General features: G+C 40.5%; 1 protein-coding gene across 1 annotated transcript; it reads right to left on the reverse strand.

Moving 5' to 3' along the window:
• Positions 1-190: 190 nt before the first annotated feature.
• Positions 191-11,511, reverse strand: YIPF4 (Yip1 domain family member 4; the record flags this gene model as incomplete). Its single annotated transcript, XM_079550053.1, has 6 exons — positions 191-328; positions 2,577-2,690; positions 4,240-4,317; positions 5,996-6,167; positions 8,317-8,470; positions 11,415-11,511. The coding sequence occupies 6 exons, from the start codon at positions 11,509-11,511 to the stop codon at positions 191-193; spliced, it is 753 nt and encodes a 250-aa protein (XP_079406179.1).
• Positions 11,512-19,290: the final 7,779 nt, after the last annotated feature.

Here is a 19,290-nt window from a genome sequence, read left to right on the forward strand (position 1 = left end):
ACTTTGATACAAATCTATATAGCTACAATTACTTCATTAAATAATATACACAAATATGCTCTTCAATCTTAAAACATCTTGACAACTGGATACAAAACAGTCACTTGTATTATTTCCAGCCTCCTTAATCTTACACATCATCAGTCTGCAAGTGAAGAAAACATGGGTTTTGGCCACATCTTTCACTAGATCACACCCCAGTGTATAAGGACAGGAAATAAATGTATAATAAAAAGATGGGATAAATTAGAAGGGGCTTCTTGGTCTTGAATTCTTCTCCGACTAGTAAAGATGCAGCGCTGTATGCAGCCCAAAAGACTCCAAACAGCTGAAATAGAAAACAAACAGTCTTCATATAGCTGATGCCATAAGAAAATTGCTCAAAATTAAAAAAAACAAACAAACAAAAAAACAATAGTTACTTTCAACATAATTAGAAATGTACAACTTTGTGTGGAAGAAAGAAAATAATAAAGCAAACCTCACAAGCAATACTTCTGACCCTGACTTCTGACTTCATGAAATAACACGCTATGGATAATCATTTAAGTCTAGAAAAGTATTTAATACAGGTGTGTTATGTTAGACTAAGACAACATTTCTACTGAGACAAGCAGCTAACTCACAGTAAGTTTCCTCTAACATAAGACGCATGGATAATACAAGATGTAAGTTTCTTCAACTCAAAAAACACTGAATTTTTCTCTGAAGAAAAAAGTTGCTATGCTTGACTTCTACCTATGAGATATACCAGACGGTTAAAAATTGCCCTTTTTTACTTCAGGATTTGTCTGACTCACAAGCTTTACTTTAATTATGGGCCCCCAACTTAAAGTAACTGAAACATTCTGTTCCTAGTCCTTTCAGGTGCAATGAGAAACTTCCCAAAATAGAATCTGTGTCAAAGACTTGATTGCTTCCTCAGTTAATAACTAACCATTTCAAAAGACTGGTAGAAAGTATCACTATGTGTAAATATTCACTATGTTACATGCAGTTAGTCTACCTACTTTTTAAAACTTCATTTTTCAAAGTCTTCAGGTCAGCGAATTTGACTCAAGTCTCAAGTTAATAAGGTTACAGCAAAAAATAATGGGACATCTTTTATCCTCAAGCAACAACTTGAATACTAATGACAAAGGAAAAGCACTCATTTCCTGCAAGCAGCAAGGCCAAAGGTCTGTTCAGTGAAGGGCAGACGCAACAGAATCCCAGTAAAGAATTTTTCCCACAGCGCTGTCAGAGAAGCTCAGGATGCTTGATGGATGGTGGGACTGGTTCAACTGCCATTGCTAAGAACAAACCAACCCCAGCTGCATATTAGTGGTTAAGGTGCCTGAACTTGGACTGTGGAGATGAACAAGAAGGAAAGTAATAGTAATAATAATAACATATATATATATAATTATTAGATATATATTTATGAAATTATCTCAGGATTGTGACTAAATTCTCTGATACATTAAGAAAACTGCAGCAAAAATCCCCAAACCAATCAAGGTGCTTAAGTAGTTTGCTGACTGTACCTGGAAGACAACTGAGTAATGCTGTTTCCCTATTTAAGTTCCCCAGCTTTAAGACTGAGGAACGTGTGTCCCCAGAGCTCCTAAGCCATAGGAAGTAGTACTTGTTAGTGTAGGTAGTTTTGGCCCCCGTGGAGCTTGTCCTGCATTTTCACACCTGACCATCCAAAGGTAGGAAACTTGTAGAGGTTTGCCCTGAAGTTAATGTAAGGTTATTAGCAATCAGGTAACAGACGTTTCATTAACTACTTGTATTTATTTTTAAGTTACATATTAGTTAAATGCCAAGTTAATAATTTGCTTTCTGAATGTATCCCCTAATAGCAATTGCAAGTTATCAAATCACAAGCAGAGCTGCTGTTCTGGTTTATCATACTGTTAGTTGTATTTCAATTATATTGTAAACCAACAAGTCAATAGGACAGAAATTAATCAAATCATCAGAGCAAGATCTCAAAAAGTTTTCTCAGTCAGCACCAGAAGTTTAGCAATGACTTCGAAAGCTAACTATAAGAGTTGTATTAAGTGTTCAAGAACATCATGCACTTCTAGGATCTATCAGGGAACGATGCTAATTTCATCAAACGTGTCCGACAGCAGGTAGTATCAAGGACATTATTTCTGCTTTGTGCCTCACATTCTACTTCCGTACAGCAATAACTAAAACTTGATGATGGGGGAAGGGATAGAACAGCTCATTTTCAGATACTTCATTCTGATTTTTAATTATGCATCCTTCTTTAAAAATGACAGTCCTATTTGATTTTCAATGCAACTAATATAACATGGCAAAATACTTAAACAGAAGCTAAGCTTATAAAAACAGGTGGTTTCATATTTCCGGAGACTGTATGTTCCCAAATAGTCAAAAGAAACATTTAAAACAGAATTTGCTTAGCAGCCATAACCAAAAGAACCACAGAGTTCAGGTTATATTTCTAAGTATTTTAACAGGTGTTGTCCTGTATGGACTTCAAGTGTTCATACTTCAAGTGTTAGCAAAGTGATACAGAACAACAGTAAACAATTCTCGGTACATGTTACTGAACTTACTTTTATTAAGGTAGAAACCACTTCAAATGATCCAACCACCAAAAGTACAGGAGCTATGACAATGAGGGGAAGCAAGGAATATCCTATCACACCAAGAACTTGGCCATAAGCAACCTGGAATTTTCAAGCGCATAAAAACAAGCTTTAGTACAAAATTACTTCTATCACACAATCTTTTCCAGTTTTTTAACAGTATGAGTAACCATAAAAACGTGTTGACAATTCATGAATTTTTTGCCAAAGGAAGATTGCTAGCATGCAAACTGTTTTTTCTATTCAATCCTCTAGAATTTTGTAGTTAATCTTCCTACAAAACATAACTTGCTTTAAAAACCAAAATTAAAATAATTTCAGATGATAAAGGGAAGCATTTAGATCAAGATCTAGAACCTGATATACTCTGACTAGCTTGAACAGATTTGTTCAAGGTACTTCCACAACTGCTATTAGCTTCCTGGAATTAAAACGTTTGATTTTTCCCTATTGCAGCTGGAAATATCCCTTGGCTCACTTAGACTTGCTGGATTTAACTTAGGAAAAATAGCAGCAAGACAAGCAACTGTCTTTAAGCAACCTCATGTGGCAGTAAGTCCTCCACAATCAACTCCGAAGAGCTACAGTGATCCCCCTCCCCTTTCTCACCAGTTAATACATTCTGGTAATTTTACATTTTAAGCCACAAAACCTGCAGACTTAAAGGCATCTGGATTACGCTTGTATGCTAAAATACCACACGATCACATTCCTAAAAGCTTTTTCTTTCCAAGTACTTTTCAGACAAGAACCCTCTAGCAATTATGATTAAAAGGAAAACCTTAAAAGGAAAAAAAATAACAAAGACCACCACCAAACCACTATCAGAAAATGCATAGTAAAAATATAGAACTTACTTATCAGTGATACTAACAAGACAATTAATGCATTTTAAACTGCAATACCATTTTCACAAGCTTCTGTCCTCGCGACTGTTCCACAGTAGCTGCTTGTGGGCTTTGCTGTAAGCCATGATACTGTTTACACCTGAATCACTCAGTGACTCAGTTTTTAAACACAGCTTTAACAGCTATGCCAACCCTGCTGATGCAAGCAACTGGAGGGAGGGATGTAGGCCAGAACTTCAATTGGCTTTGCAGCTGAAGTACCATACGCTGACTTTCATCCCTTAATGGGTTTGAACTCCATCAGGCCAAGGATGAAAGCAAACACAGTAGGTGCTCTGTACGAAAGGTTGCTACACAACTGCTGCCAGCCCACTTTCAAAAAAGTGAGATAAATGGCCCCATTTAGCTCAGTGCCTGAAAAAACGGAAAGCATTTAAAAAAAAAAAAAAAAAACCTGACCTCAAGAAAGGATTTCAGCTCTGGATCAGAGGCACACACAACAAGCTCTGAGATTTGTGGTAAGAATTTGCAGATAGTTTAACACATCCAGCAATCCATGCACTGCATAGCAAGAGCAGCTGCCCACTTCTAGACTTTAGATTCTACTTTGGTGACCAAGAACCTGAAATCTATGCACTGAAGTTTTCAATTTCACTCATTCTTAGGTGGCTACAATGTGAAAAGTCAAGCACTAAGAAAAGCCAGCTATTAGTGAAAAACATAGCCAAGATATTTTGAAATTCCCTCCCTCTACCAACTTTCCATATATTAGAGGTACTTACTTCTCCTCCAAGAACCCTGGCCAGTAAAAAAATTGTCAAGGATCCAAATATCCAGATAGTTATAATCCAAGAAACAACCTTAAAATGGAAAGAACAATTAATTGACATTACTCTTCTTCACTGTAAGGAAAGACAAATCATAAATCACCTCATTGCACTCAAGAGTTTTATTACACAAAATTAAGTTCTGAATTGCAGCAAGTTTAGTTTTATTCAGTACCACAACAGAGCTTGAAAATAAAATTCAGATGTTACATTCACAAAATCACAGTAATGTAAGTTCGATGAAGAAGGGATGCTTAAACAGTGTTTTGTAAGTACTATGCTGTGCCATCAGAGTAGGAAGAGGTTAGCTAAAAAGTAAAGCTAAGATCACTCTATTGAAATATCTTCATTTATTCAAAAATTTGGCTCAGGTTTTTTGTTTGCTTGGTTTGGTTTTGATTTTTTTTTTTTTCCTCCTTAAATCAACCCAACCAGTACAAAAAGTTGAGATTCTCCTTCCATTGTCTGTAAAGACACAACTTAATTCTTTCCTCAGACCAGGAATACCTCAGAAGGCACAAGACTTTAATTCTTGATAAAACATTATGATTACAATTTAAGAAACAGATTCAGAATCCTGGAGAAAAAAAAAAAAAAAGTAATTATTTTCCTCCTTCTTTCATTGTTTCAGAAGTCTTAAAATCACACTCCAGCTCAACAGAACCTTCAAAGTAAGTTAGGTGTTCCTGGGGTTCAGTAGATACACAAACAACAGCAGCAAACTGATCCACTGTGGGATTGAGGGATGGTCCCTGCTTTGTCTAGAAAACAGCTAAGTGGTGCACCCAGAAGATTTGAATCCTATGGTGTTTTGGTCTACTCACTTCAAGTCTCACAGAAACATGACAGGAGGAAATCTTTATCGCTGTTTGGTATATCACATGGAGGCCAGAGGCCACAGAGAGCCTCTCTTACCTTTCACAAAAATCCTAGCACATACTCTGGTACTTTACATATATGCCTTATTGCTATTCTATGCTGTAATTAAAATATCTGTAACTACACACATAATCAAAGATCTCCCATAGGGGGATGCTAGGCTCACACTCAAATTGTGGCTGTAAATTATAGTTTCTTCTATTTCAATTTGAATGTGAGCTTAACTGTGTTTAGAGAAGCCAAGTAAATCTGCACAGTATCTTCAAATAACTATTCAGTTTTGAGTTCGAAAAGAATTATAGGCAAATTCTATTAACCAGAGGAAAGTTATTGTAACTGAGCATAGAGGACAAAAGAGTAATGTGCACTAATGAAGACTAAACATACCAGAAAAGCGTTGTAATACATCACAGATTAAACAAAGAGCTTAACCTGCTGGGAAATTAGAATTCATGACATCTACACAAAAGTTCTTTGGTATTCCTTTTAGTAATAGAATGCAAGTTATCAAAAGGTTACAACTAAAACGGAAAGATTCACTAACGACTGTAAATGTATTAGCTTGATCTATTTCCTCTAGAAACCACATCTTTCTTTCATTTTATTATATAAAAAAGCCTGACATCTTAATAAAGATTTACCTTTCTGTAGGTTATTTAATAAACTTCTTTGTGCTATCTTTCTACATTGTAAGTCAAAAAACTATATTTAGAATGCCCTACATTAATATGTGAAGAAGAGACTTTCTGCTTACATAAGAATGCAAATTGCTTAGCAATAATGTCCCCAAATTTAGTCCCAATTTCTTTTTAAGCAGAAGGTTTGTACATACCTTAAATTGTCCATATAATGAAATCATTGAGAAGAAGAGGACAACTGCCAGAGGACCCCAGAAGTCTGGATTGTCTCGCACTACCTGCCTATTAAACCCAAGAGACGGCATAGGCATCAACACACATCGGATTTTGTAGTAAATATCCTTCAGATCAATGTCGAGTTCTTCCCTGAAATTGGAAAGCAAGGGAGCGTTACAATACAGCACAGAAATGAAACAGATCATAACAATTAAGTTCCTGGACTAAGAGAAGGTTTACAGAGCAGGTCTCCTATCACCATAAGGCTTTCTGTAGCCATGACTGGCAATGGAACAATTTGTCCAGAGAAAAACAACGCCGTATCTTCATCACACATTCAATAACCAGTATGACACGGACATATTTTATTCTACAAAAATCAATTACACGCCTGAGAATAGAAAACATCCACAGCACATCTTAATAGCCTACGTTAAGACAGGAGATCTATTTTCTGGCATACAGGAATGTGTAACATTTATAAAACTGGAAACAGAAGTCAAAGATGTACTCAGCAGTAGGACGTCTGCGTGTTCTTATGCTGAAGTTTGCCATGAGCACATCTGTTATGGAATAATTTTGTTTCAAATCCTAAAGAAATATTTTAGTTACATTCACTAATCCCATACCATTCAAAATATATCTCATCAGATCAACAGAAAATAAAGCAGCAGCAAGAAATAAATACGAAGACAATTCATCACAATTTCTCCTTCAAAAAGGAAGTACTGTTCACTGATTCTCTTAAGCCCATTTCAGGATTGCTGTTACTGAGGCTGTGTCACAATTTTTGTTTCTAACCTGTGCCTAAATAACAAAAATTGTTCATCAACACAACCCTGAATAAAGGAGTGGACCAAAAGCATCCATTTTTCTCCATTTTAAAGCAGTGTTATATTTCTCCTTTGTTTATTTAATATGTGTATATTCCACTCTGACAGTTGCATAACAGAAATATTTCCTTTGTGGACTTCTTTGTCACTTCTTAAGGCTTCTGATAGTGTTTCAAGTAAAAAAGTTCCCACAGCGCTGACAGTTACCTCACTGAAGAGATGATAGCTGTAACAGGAGACAAGTGCCAAAAGCACAGCAGTCTAGTGAGGGGAAAGAAACAATCCAATTGTTGGACAAAATGCTCGTGTGACAGCGCTGCATCAGAGAACTTATCTTTGCTGTCTGCTATTCTTTAAATCCATAGAAGCATTCAGATTAGAACGCTTCATAACACACATTCTGGGAATAATCAGAACTGCATAAAAGCTGCAACATGAAATCAGACTGAGTTTCCCTGTTAGGAGGCTGGTATTTGTCCTCTTTGCTACAAAATTATTCCTGGCTTGTTCTCCTCACTTCCAAGAATAGGCTTCTTAGAACACAGAGCTGTCTTTGAATCACAAGCTTGATTTTTTTGTGTGTGGTATACAACTTTGCACAAAAGAGGGAATTCATCTGTTGTCACCTCAGTATGCCATTCTATTTCTTAATTAAAATTACAGGTTTACAGAACAGACTCAGACATACAGGTGCTACTTCTGCGCATTTCAAGTACTTTTCAAATAACAATTTCATTATTAAGCACTCCAGGCACCTGTTTTCTCTCAGAGCTCTTATTTCAGCTCTTCAGAGTACTTTCCTTCTCACTCCATTTTTAAAAGCATCATAATCTTTAAACAGGAAAACTTTGAGACAACAAGAATGATGTTGCTTAGGTGGAGAACACAGACTAAGACCCAGTCAGCCCCCCTCAGAGTAATAACCTTCAGATAACCTTCAGCTTTCTTCTGACAATCACGTTCCTGTGAACAGAACAAGTGATGCAGACATCAGCAGTTTCAAAGACATTTTTGTCTTTCAACAGTAATCTCCCTTAAGAGAACTTCATAAGGCAGCATCAGAGAATATAAAGTTTCTGCTAGCTTACTTGCAACTGTGCTGCAGAACACAGTCTAGTTTTTCAAACCATGACAAGATCAACAGATAAGAATACAAAAGCCATTAAATTTCTATTCTTATAACATAATGAAATTTTGATTTTATTTCCTCCTCCCTTCCTCTCCCACAGTGAATGACAAGTCTCTTTCATAGCTAAAGAAACAAACAAATAATAAAAATAAACAAAACCCACCATAACAAAAACCAGCATTTTCACTCCTGCACCAAAAGAGACCAATTGGATGAGCAATTTGTCAAACAGAATTTTAGCCACAGCAGAAGACTAGCAGGCAGTTTGAGGACTTACAAGTTCTTTGTTTTCCCTAGGCAGCTAACAAAGAGATATCCACAAACAATTAGTACATACAGGAGTGGCTTGTTATCTTCTGGGTCATCGTCTTCCACCTCCAGAAGCCAGCCATACCCCCTCTGCCTCAAGAATGTAGTTGCAGATGATTCTTTGATGAATTCTCCTCCAAGATTTAGCTTAACATCTGGAGCTGTTATGGACCCACTAGGATCTTGGAGAAAAAAGGAGAGGAAAAGATAAGTTTTTATTCTGCCAAAATACATTTGATTTCAAAATCACTGCAAAATAAATAAATATGTACAAAAGCTACATGTGCAGGTCATCACCACGGAATAGTCAAAGTCATACACCAACAGTTACATGATCTGAAAGGGTACTTCTGGTTTTATGCAGTAGTAACAAAGTTGTTTTAGGACTCCAATTAGCAAGTTCTAGCTTCTAGATAGCAGACCATGCTGCAATTCCTGCTTTATGACTAATCATTTGGAGGTATAAAGGAGTTAAATCATACCATAAAGGAGTTAAAAACATACCGTAAAGTACCATAAACTGTGGATTATTTATCATTTTCTGCTGACCACATTATCTCTTTTAGAGCCCATTCCTGCACAGTGGCATTGTTTCACCCAAGCTATTCTCTGCTTGCATCCAACTTCACACAGAAGGAAAACATTTGTAGCTTTTCTCATTTGTAACCTGCTTTTAACACAGTGGAAAACATTAGGAGAAAGAATACTGCCAGAGTTCCCCAGGTTCTGTTCAATAATGAGATACAAGGAATGCTCTTTAACATGCTAACATCTTGCTCTACCACAGTACTAAACACAAACATAAGCAACTGTTGCACTTTTCAGCTGAGTCAAAGTCAGCAATATTAATTTTATTCACTTTTTTGTCAGTTATATACCAGGGAAAAAGACAAAATAGTAATGAAAATACACTAAGCAGCCTGAAGTAATAAAAAAGCATTAGTTTATGATAAGAGTACACATTCCAAGAATTTGGGAATTTACTTTCTGCATAAAAACAGAACACAGCAACAAGTCAGTTCTTTGCATGAACCTTATAACAAAAGTTTTGAGAGGCAAAAACTCCCCTCCCATCCAACATCATCTTGCTTCACCAAAGAAAACCTTGTTTTGCAGTTGTATTGTTGTGTGCATTTACACACAAGCGCACGTATGAATTTCCCTGAACACTCAGCTACAGCGAGTGCTTCTGAAATGTTTCTGCAACACATACTGACACAAGCCACGTCACATTTGTGGGTTACGTTTGACACCCCTATCCAAAAGCAACATGGTTTTGGAGAATTTAGATTCTTCCAATGACAGGACATCCTACTGTGTTCAGTCAGCATTTACTGAATCATTTGCTCTACGCTCAGTATCACAATTAATTTAACAGGATTCGCTGTCCTAAATCAGCTTGCTAGGGCACTCCAGCTTAAATTTAAGCTTCCCCATTACTGCTTTTCAATCATTTCATAATTGTGATAGCTAACCATCCACTGCTTTGATTCCAAGAACATCATCCCCACAGGATCCTCATAAAGTAACTTAAAGAAGAAACTTCTCTTTGCTCCTGTACCCATACGCACATTAATATCATTCCCATCAGATGCAAGCAAAGCCGTCTTCAGAGGAGAAGGGAGGAGGAAAGATTGATTCTTAAAGCCTGAACTTCAAGGCAGAGAAAGGCTCACAAGTCTTCTATTATCAGTTGGACCTTTCTGTCATTTTAAAGTTATTGGTTTGTCTATAACACAGCACTGCTTTGCAAGGAGGATCCTTGTCATACTTTGTGCACAACTGTGCCTGCCAAAACAAGACACTAACAGTCCGATCAGCCACGGATTTGATTTATCTGTTCTCAGTGACCGGTGACAACCCATCTTGAGGATAGAAATCTTCTACATGAATCTTATTTACCAATGTTCCTTTTAGCAGAAGATGATTACAGAATACCTACAACCGCATTACAGATCATGAAACCAGTTAACGTGATTTTAAGTCTGTTTTGAAGATGATATCTCAGATGGGACAAAGCTGAAGAAACCAAGGAAAAAAATCTGCTACTGTGTCTTCTTTAGTCTGCTCTGTAATGGCAGAAAAGTTAATAGCAGGCCACCTGAACACTGAAAAACCTGACAGGAATTCATGTTTCTGGTGTTCGCTAATGAGAGCCCGGATATTTTCACCACCACTGTCACAGGCCATAACGCTGCAGACTACACACAGCTACACTCAAACAGGGATGAGATCACACCTTGCTTGCGCCCACAGAGAACGCAGAGCCAAACCCTGTTCAACACATCCTACAGGACAGGCGCTTACTATGGCTCAGGTCCAGCAGAGTACTAACATAGCTCTCAGCAAATACTTCCAGGGAGAATTCCGAGAGTCTTCTTCTGGAGGCACCTAGCTCCCTTCTCAGGCCATGGTGGAAAAGGAGAAGGAAATGAAAATAAAACAACGTGGAGTGTACCTGTCAATTAACATTCCCTGTCAGAAGGACTGACAAGTTCACCAAAGAACAGAGCTAAGCATTCTGTAGTGGCATTTCACTTCAATTCTTCATTTCCAGGTTCGAGAGCCAGGACGTACATCGTTCCCAACCCGATCCACAACTATTGGGTAACTACACAGATGGAGCAGAAAGCTGGTTATTTAAATGGCTACAGTCCCAAGGGTCGTTCTCCATCAAAATAACGTAGCACAACGTTGACTCTTCCACAGCGCCGAGACTTAAGCCCTCACGGCATGACCATACGGCAGGTACGCAGTCTGCACAGCAGGTAGGCCTCACCTCGCCCCTCACCTACACACGGTCCCCGCTTAACCCCTCATCACCGTACGAAACAGCCCCGAGCGTAGCTACGCCGGGTGCCAGCAGGCAGCGCGGCTTAACGGACAGCGAGCCGCCGGCGCCGGGGGTGGGAGGGCGCCGAGGACAGCGCCCGCCGCGGTTACGTCAGGGCACGGAGCAGCCCGCCGGCCCTGCCACGCACACACCGCCACGGCGCCGCCTCAGCGCCCCGCGCCCTGCCGGCGCGCTGGGGAGAAGGCCGGTGCCCCCGCCGCGGGGGCGAGAGCCGCCCGCAGCCCTCGGGCCGGGCCGAGGCCCTCGCTCGGCGGGAGCGGCCCCTCGCTCACCTTCGGCGTCGGCCGAGGAGACGAAAGTGAAGTCCCCGTTGTTGGGCGCGAAGAGCGGCGGCGGCTGCGGCGGCTGCTGAGGGCCCGGGGGCTGCATTTCCCCGCCCTCCGCGGGGCCGCGGGCCGGAGCGAGCGGCGAGGGGCGGGCGGCGAGGCCTGAACCTGCCTGGGGCCTCCGGGCGGCGGCCGCGGCGCTGAGCGGCGCCCAAGGGCCACGGCGCAGCCGCCTCACGGGGCGGCACCGAGCACCTCGCCCGCCCGCCGCTCGGCGGCGATTGGCCGCCGCAGGGCCCGCCCTCTCTCCGTCCCAACGAGTGGGCGGTGCGGCTCCGGCGCAGCGCGGCCGCCGATTGGTCAGTGCGCGGAGCTAACGCCCACCGGGCCGGGTCGGCGTTCGGCCCGCGGCGGTCGCCGCCTCCACGCCGTCAGACGCGCGGCGCCGTTGCGGCCGTTGAGTGCCGTGGGGCGGTGCGCGGCATCGAAGCAACGCCTCAGCGCCGTACATGCCCGGCGAGCACGGGGCCTCGGGCGGAGAGTTGCTCCGGTTGGTCGCGTTAGCGGTCAAACAAAAGTTGAAGCTTATTAAGGAGGGCGTTATCCAGATGGACGGACGTGCAGCATGGACCGCCTCGCTGGGATGTCTGTGTCACTGTTTGATCGCTCTCAGGCTTGAGAAGTTTCTCATAATGCCGTGTCTGAACCTCCCCTACAAATATGTTTGTATTATACATTGAAAAAGCGTAGGAAGAATAAATGCTCTAGCAGAGTAATTTGGAGAAGGAATTTTGTTTCCCACGTATATTCCACTATATTCCATTGCAGGAAATCACTGCAAATTCCTTTGCAAATAACTTGGAACAAGTAAAAGCCAAACTGATTTTTACAGAGAGAGTGTGATGGGGAAGTTTGTTTTTTTTTTTTTTTTTTTTTTTTTTTCCTCGTATCACAAGATAACCAGTTTGGATTTATAAAGGACCAAAAAAAAAAAAAAAAAAAAAAAAGAAAATTTGAACTCAGAATCACAGAATGACCAGGATTGGAAGGGACCTCAAGGATCATGAATCTTCAATTCCCCTGACAACATGCAGGGCCACCAACCTCCCCATTTAATACTAGGCCAGGTGCCCAGGGCCCCATCCGACCTGGCCTTGAACACCTCCAGGTACGGGGCATCCACAGCCTCTCTGTGCAGCCTGTTCCAGCACCTCACCACTCTCATAGTAAAGAACTTCCCCTGACATCCAATATAAATCTTCCCTCCTTCAACTTAAAACCATTTTCCCTTGTCCTGTTGTTATCAGGTTCTCTTTCAACACGTTTCAGTGGTTGTTTCCTTGCAGCAGCAGAAAAAAAAGTCATCACAGTTGTACAGGACTTTTTTTTTTTTTTTTTAATTATTCAAAAACCTTCCTAATAATACAGAATAGCACAATGGATTTGTGTAATTTTATTCCCTGTTGAAGTAGTTGAGTAATTGAGCAATCTGGTAATTTTCTTAACAGTGATGTGGCATTCGTTTGCTGCAAGACCTTTGTCATAGGTTTCCTTTCCATTTCTGATGTCTCTCTACTCAGTTACAGCTCCCCTTGCATTCAGCTGCAGGGCTGCGCTTGTGCCGCTGCCTGTTGTTGCTGGGATATCTCTGATATTTTGGAAGCTGTGCCCTCCCCAGCACGTCTGTCATTGGACAAATTTAGTTTCGATGTTAAGCACTAAGCCATAACAACAGAGAACAAAAGGTCCAAGAATAGCTTGTGCTAAAGGCAACATTTTCATTTGCTTCATTGTTAATTTTTACTTGCTGGGTCTCAGAACCTTGGAGGAGCTTGGTAATGGTCTCCTAGCAAGAGCAGAAATGTTGCAGTGTAAGAGCAAGACTTGAGGGTGAATGGGACAAAACGAACATGCGTCTCGCTCATGAGCAGCTTCTCGGGGCCGCGGGCAGGTTTTCAAGCCACGCAGAACCGCTGCTCCCTTTGCCCCGTCTTGCGAGGGCAGAGGAACAACACTCCCGGCCGCCAGCAGGGGGCGCGCCCTCACTGCTGTTGCCGGGGGGGTTCAGCGCCTCCGGGGGGCGCTCGTGTCTACGGGTAGGAAGAGTATTTAGTAACGGGACCGGTGATCCTGGACTGAAGGCTTCTGAGAACTGGTTATGTGCTGGAGCTTGTTTTATGTCAAGGAACGCTTTTATCTCCATCAATTTTCGGCAACAGAAAGATATTGTACAACATACTCTTGAAGCAATCGGGATGGTAGGTAACCGTACCAGAAGGAAACTTGCAGAAGGAGAAACTTACTGATAATGTGGAGTAAAGCACTATGCCAATTTGCTGCTCGTTGAGGGTCTTTTTTTAATTTATCAGCAAGCTGCTGTGGATGCGTTATTTTCTTTCTGAGCACTATTTTACCTCTTGAATTTGTAAAGAAGAAAGTTCAGAGAGACTTTGACTTCATTTTACAGTACCCGGTTTTCCCCAAGAAATCTCAGATGCCTTTGTCAGGCAGTAGGGAATTTCAACCATTTATTTTAAGTGTCTCTTTGAACAAAGAAAAGAAAAGCCTGGGTGACATTTGCTTAAAATAAGCTTAAAAAAAAAGGTGTAATATTTACAGTGATACTTCTGCAGGAGCCAATTCACATTAGTCTTTCAGACGTGAGGAGCAGCTGAGGTCCCTGGGTTTGCTCTGCCCAGAGCAGAGTAGCAGTGCGGATGCAGCTCCTCACAGGAGCCGAGGGGCAGCGCTGAGCTCTGCTCTTTGGTGACCATCTCCACTAACTTAACGTGGTGTATGAATCTGGTGAGGATTTTTTTGCCACTGAACTTACTGATGGAATAAAGATCCTTGTGTCATGGTTTTATGATTTTTGGTCATCAGTATTCCACACCATAACATCATGTAATGCACTGGGGGTGGGGTTTGATATCTGCCGAATGTTCGTCCGACGGAGAAGAACTGCATTTCCCCAGGAGGCTTTGCGGTCAGCAAGGGGATATAACTCCATGCAAGGTCACCTGATCCTTCTTCTTCGCCTGCGCTTCGCTGTCTGCGCTTCGCTATCTGCGCTTCGCTGCCTGCGCTTCGCCATCTGCACTTTGCCTTATGGGGGTGGTTACAGCAGTGGGAGCAAAATAATTGGCAAAGAAAGGGCAAGCCTATTTGGGCTGCTGACCTATGGAAAGATATTGCTACCCGAACAAAAAATATGGTTATAAAGGTGCGAAATTGGTGTCCGGCGGAGAGTAGTCTGAATTAGGTTGTGCGGCACTGCCAGTATCGTAGGATATTTGTAAACTCTGAGCTTTACTATTTTGCCGTCTGTACTTCAGTCACTCAACTGGACTGCACTTCTCACCCCAGCATTGTGGTGAGGTCTATACAATTCAAACAGATTTTCTCTCTCTCTCTCATTGTATTTTACTAATACTATATTTAGTAAAATCATTTGTTCCACCTCAGATTAGTGCTGTTGTTTTCAAGTATTTTGGGGTCCCCTGCTTCCCCTTTCCCAGAGGCGCGGATCCGCAGATCCCTCCGCCCTGCTGGTCACGGAACTGGGCCGGACCAGCCCATAAACCGTTGACACCTTGATAATGCTGAAGGGCTTGTACTTGAAAACATAAGTATGGATAAGGATGATACAACAGAAGAGGTAATTTCCCCTCTGCTATTTCACACCATAATCAAGCATATAATGTTAGGAATCTGAAGGTTTTAACAAGTTGATCTGAAGTTTGTACACTATTTGGACTTGGAAATATTATCATATAGTTTAGAGAAGTTATTTCTTACACATTTCCACTGAGGTCTTGCTATCTTGTTTTTGCTGGTTGTCATGAAGCATTGGAGTGCTCCTTTCAAGTTGGTAATGCATACTGTGGTCAAACAAACCTAGCATACCAATCCCAGGTCCAGCTAATCTGCACGAAGCTTATGTCAGGAGGTTGTAAAGACAATACCACTGCTTTTCATGGCCTGTTGTTGACAGTCTGCATGGTCAGTCACTGGATGCCAAGGTCTGAAGTTTGAGTAACATTTGCCAGGGCCACGCAACACAGTATCTGAAGTGGAGATGGCAATTCATACATCTACTAATGTTCTCTTTGTGGTAACAGAATGCTTCTTCTTTATTTGTTCCACAAGAAATCATGTTTGATCTTCTATGAATTACCTTCTCTGGGCTGAGGGGCAGTTTATATTGATTACATGACATAGTAACAGAGTAAGAGGCAGTGTTTATAATTTTCTGCAAACAAAAGCTATCATATATATGATGGTATTCAAATATAGATAACTGTGGTAAGCCAGGCAGTAGGCATCTAATCCTGTCCAGCCATTTGCTGTAAGCAAAACATTATAAACATATCAGAAGTACACACCTAACAGTGTGACCTGTTGTGTTTTTTGTTTGTTTGTATGTTTTCATTTCATTTCATTCATAGCTGAAGGTATGAGCAATTTGAGAAAAATACGTTTATTATACATAACTCATCTGACATCTGTTGGTGATGGACAAATCTACATTACTAGATCAATTTCTGATGAACAGAGTGGCTGACAGTTAAGACATGATATCAAACCTGGAACATCCATTAGACCTCATAACCAGTAGAATGTGGACAGGTGTTTGAAGTAACCAGGGTATCTTCAAAGCAGTTCAGTTTCAATGTAAAGATATTTACAAAAACACAGGTTTAGAAAGAAGCTAACAGAAAATTGTTAATAGCTGTTTCTGAAGCTGAAAAACAAAGCCTAGCAGTCCAAACAGGAAGCTTTGTAAGAACAAGATCTTGGAGAAATGGTAATAAAATTCAGGAATGAAGATGAGTGATCCTTTTTTGAAGATAATTGCAATTAAGGAACCTTAGGGAGAAGCTCAGAGCAAACCAGGATCTTGGATGAGATATTAAGAAATGGGAATCTCCAACAAAACATTCGGCTGCTGACATCTTGAAATAATAGGACTAAGCTGGAAACCTGAGCCATAGAGACTGTTGAGGAGTAAGATTTGGTTACAGCTTAGAAACAGACCAGATGAAGGCTTTTGTCTGATATTATGCAAAAAACCATAGAGCTGTGCTGAGCACTGAGGCAATCAGCTATAACTGGGATATATACTTGTAGAAAGGGAAAGGAGAATAAAAGGAAAAAAAAAACAAGTCAATGAAGTCACAAAAATGAACAAGTCACATTTTTCAGAGAGTTTGGGACAAGTTTAGTGTGACAGTGCTATCCAACTGAACTGCATCCTTCATTTGTTTTTTTACACCAATGCTATTCAGCCTTACCCTTCCAGCTTGAAAACTCTTCTGTTTTCAATGAGAAAAACAAAAACGAGGAGAAAATAAACGCAGATAATTTAATTATTGTAATTAAAGGACTCCCTCTTCTCCCCAGTGTGTTGTGTTGTCTTATATCCCAGAGTCACATTTCCAGAGAGAATGCTTTGCCTTCACCTTGTGCTGATATAAATAAGTGCATACAGTACAGAGTAATAGAAAACTGGGCACAACAAATGTGGAAGATCCTGTTGTACAGAGAACTGGAGTGTGCTCCTTATCTTTTGAGATCGGGAAGGAATACCAAATGTAGTCCCTTTATTTTTGGTATGTTGTGGTCAGGTCTTTGTTAGTACTGTTGCCAGGGGGTCAAAAAGCAAGCAGCCAATGAGAAAAGGCTTAACCACTTTCAAGAATGAGTACCTGAGCCTTTGGAAGACAATTTCGAAGAGGAACCAAAAGTAGTTGTAACCTCTTGGTAGTCTCAGTCCAAGTGGAAGCAAGGCCAAAGAAGTTAAATAAGTTATTCCAAACACAGTGGAATCAGTGATTAGGCTTTCATATTGCTGTGATGCTTTCATTGCTAAAACAATACTTTTTCTACACAGTATTTTAAAAGAAAAATATTAACCAGCAGCGCCCTCCTTGCCATTCTATAAAGCAAAGAAGCCTAAGACATATATAAATCTGAGTTCTCACAGTCCCTCAGTTGTACTCCTCAGTTTTTGTTCATAATATGTTTGTTCATATTCTGTTTTGTACGTGCTTTTAGTAAGCACAGTAGTGCTGCCTGTAAACATGAACATTTTTAGGTTTGTTTTTACAGTCTATCCCTTTCCTTCCTAAGGGTCTGGTGATTAACAAGCGGAGTTATAATGCTATTGCTACACATTCACAACTTAGGGATAAAAAGATGCTGATGAGATACTTAAAATGTCAAAACATAGATATATAGAAGGCAGGAAACTGCACCCTACAGAAGATCATTGTTTGTTGTTACAATACTGTATAGTGTATGCCTTCAATGATTTACGAACGATCATTTAATCTGCCTTCCCAGCCCTCTGGACCTGAATTAGTCCCTTGATAGCTCTGATTAACTTGGCCCCCTTCAGTCATATAATGCTGTTTTTGCTTGTAGATAAGCAGCTTTTGGTTCGTTGTATTTGGACTGTTTCCCACAAGTGGTATAAATGTGCCCTTAATGCTTCTTACAAGTTTTTTAATAAGATTAGAAGGATGATTGTAATATTTGTAGATTACTATCCAGTATACTGCTAATCCATTATGGCTGTGAGGAAAGGGAAGTACATAGCATGGATTTGAGCATAAATCTCAAACAGTAGCACTTGTTAACTTTCAGCAGCTTATGTATTTTATTGTGCTCATTGCTAATTAAAATTCTTACACAAAAAGCTTGTTTCACCCTAGGCTTGACCTGCCTCATATGATGCACGGAGGTGGCAGTTTCCTTGAATTAGGGTAGTTTGGGCATGTGACAAGTATTCTCTGATCACCTTCCTTACTGTGAGTCTCTAATAACTAGTTAGCACGCAAGAAGAGCATTAACTTCCTTATTGTGTTACTTCTCTTGTGTGAAAATATAATGGGTTCCAGAGGAAGGAAAATAAGATTGGGACTATTTCTAGCTGTAGAGATTCCCTCATATACAGGCAGCAAACCTTTAACTTTACTCCCTAGTATTTGCTTTCATTTTCCTTTGGCTTTACTCCCTTCTGGTCCTTTTCCCTTTTTACTCTGTGACTCTCCTCTGAGACCCTTTTTTTTTTTTTTTATTAAATTCAAAGAGATTTATAGCTACCTATATGGAGACTTATTTTGGATGAGAAATTAGAATGATCGTGTTTCTTTTATGGCAGTTGCATCCGCTCCAATTCTTTCAACACTAGGATCTCAAAAATTACCTTGAGATTTGGATCAAATGGTGCCACTTGTCAAAAGGAAGAAAATAGCACTAAGAATATGTTTGTTGCTGTTAAAGCTCAGAAAAAGTTGTTATAACTACAAAACTGTGATAGAGAAAACAGAAAGGTTATTCTTTTTCAAGCCCATGAATATCCCGGTGTCTAGAGAGAAATCTCATTGATCTGGAGATGTTTGCAGAAAACTAGCTACTTCCAGGCCTATCACTGTTTCATGGTATGTGAATGTGTCAGGAGCTCAACTCACAATCCCAACCTTGACTGCTGTAGTGTATTTGAAGTCATAGGCATATGCATTCCCCAGACCAGAAGGATTTTTTCACTGGCAGATTTGCAGAAATATGACTCATTTGGACCAACACAGCTAAGCAGTTACCCACAATTATGCTACACTGATGTCACCAGGACTTTCTCTTGAAACATCAGTAGAGCTTGGCCTTCAGGGCTTTTTCACTTCCTCTGCATCTTGAACATGCACTGTCTTGTCTTTTGCAGTGTAACAGTGCTAGTCTGTGCTAGCACAGAAGCGCCCTTAAACTCTTGTACTCCTTCTGCTGACCATAGGAACATGAGAATAACCCCTGTGATTTTGGTGCAAAAATTAAACAAAAATTTTGCATTAAATTGAATTACTGAGCTGCTATTCTCCATAAA

Source organism: Tetrao urogallus (assembly GCF_951394365.1).
Source record: "Tetrao urogallus genome assembly, chromosome: 2".
NCBI lineage: Eukaryota > Metazoa > Chordata > Aves > Galliformes > Phasianidae > Tetrao > Tetrao urogallus.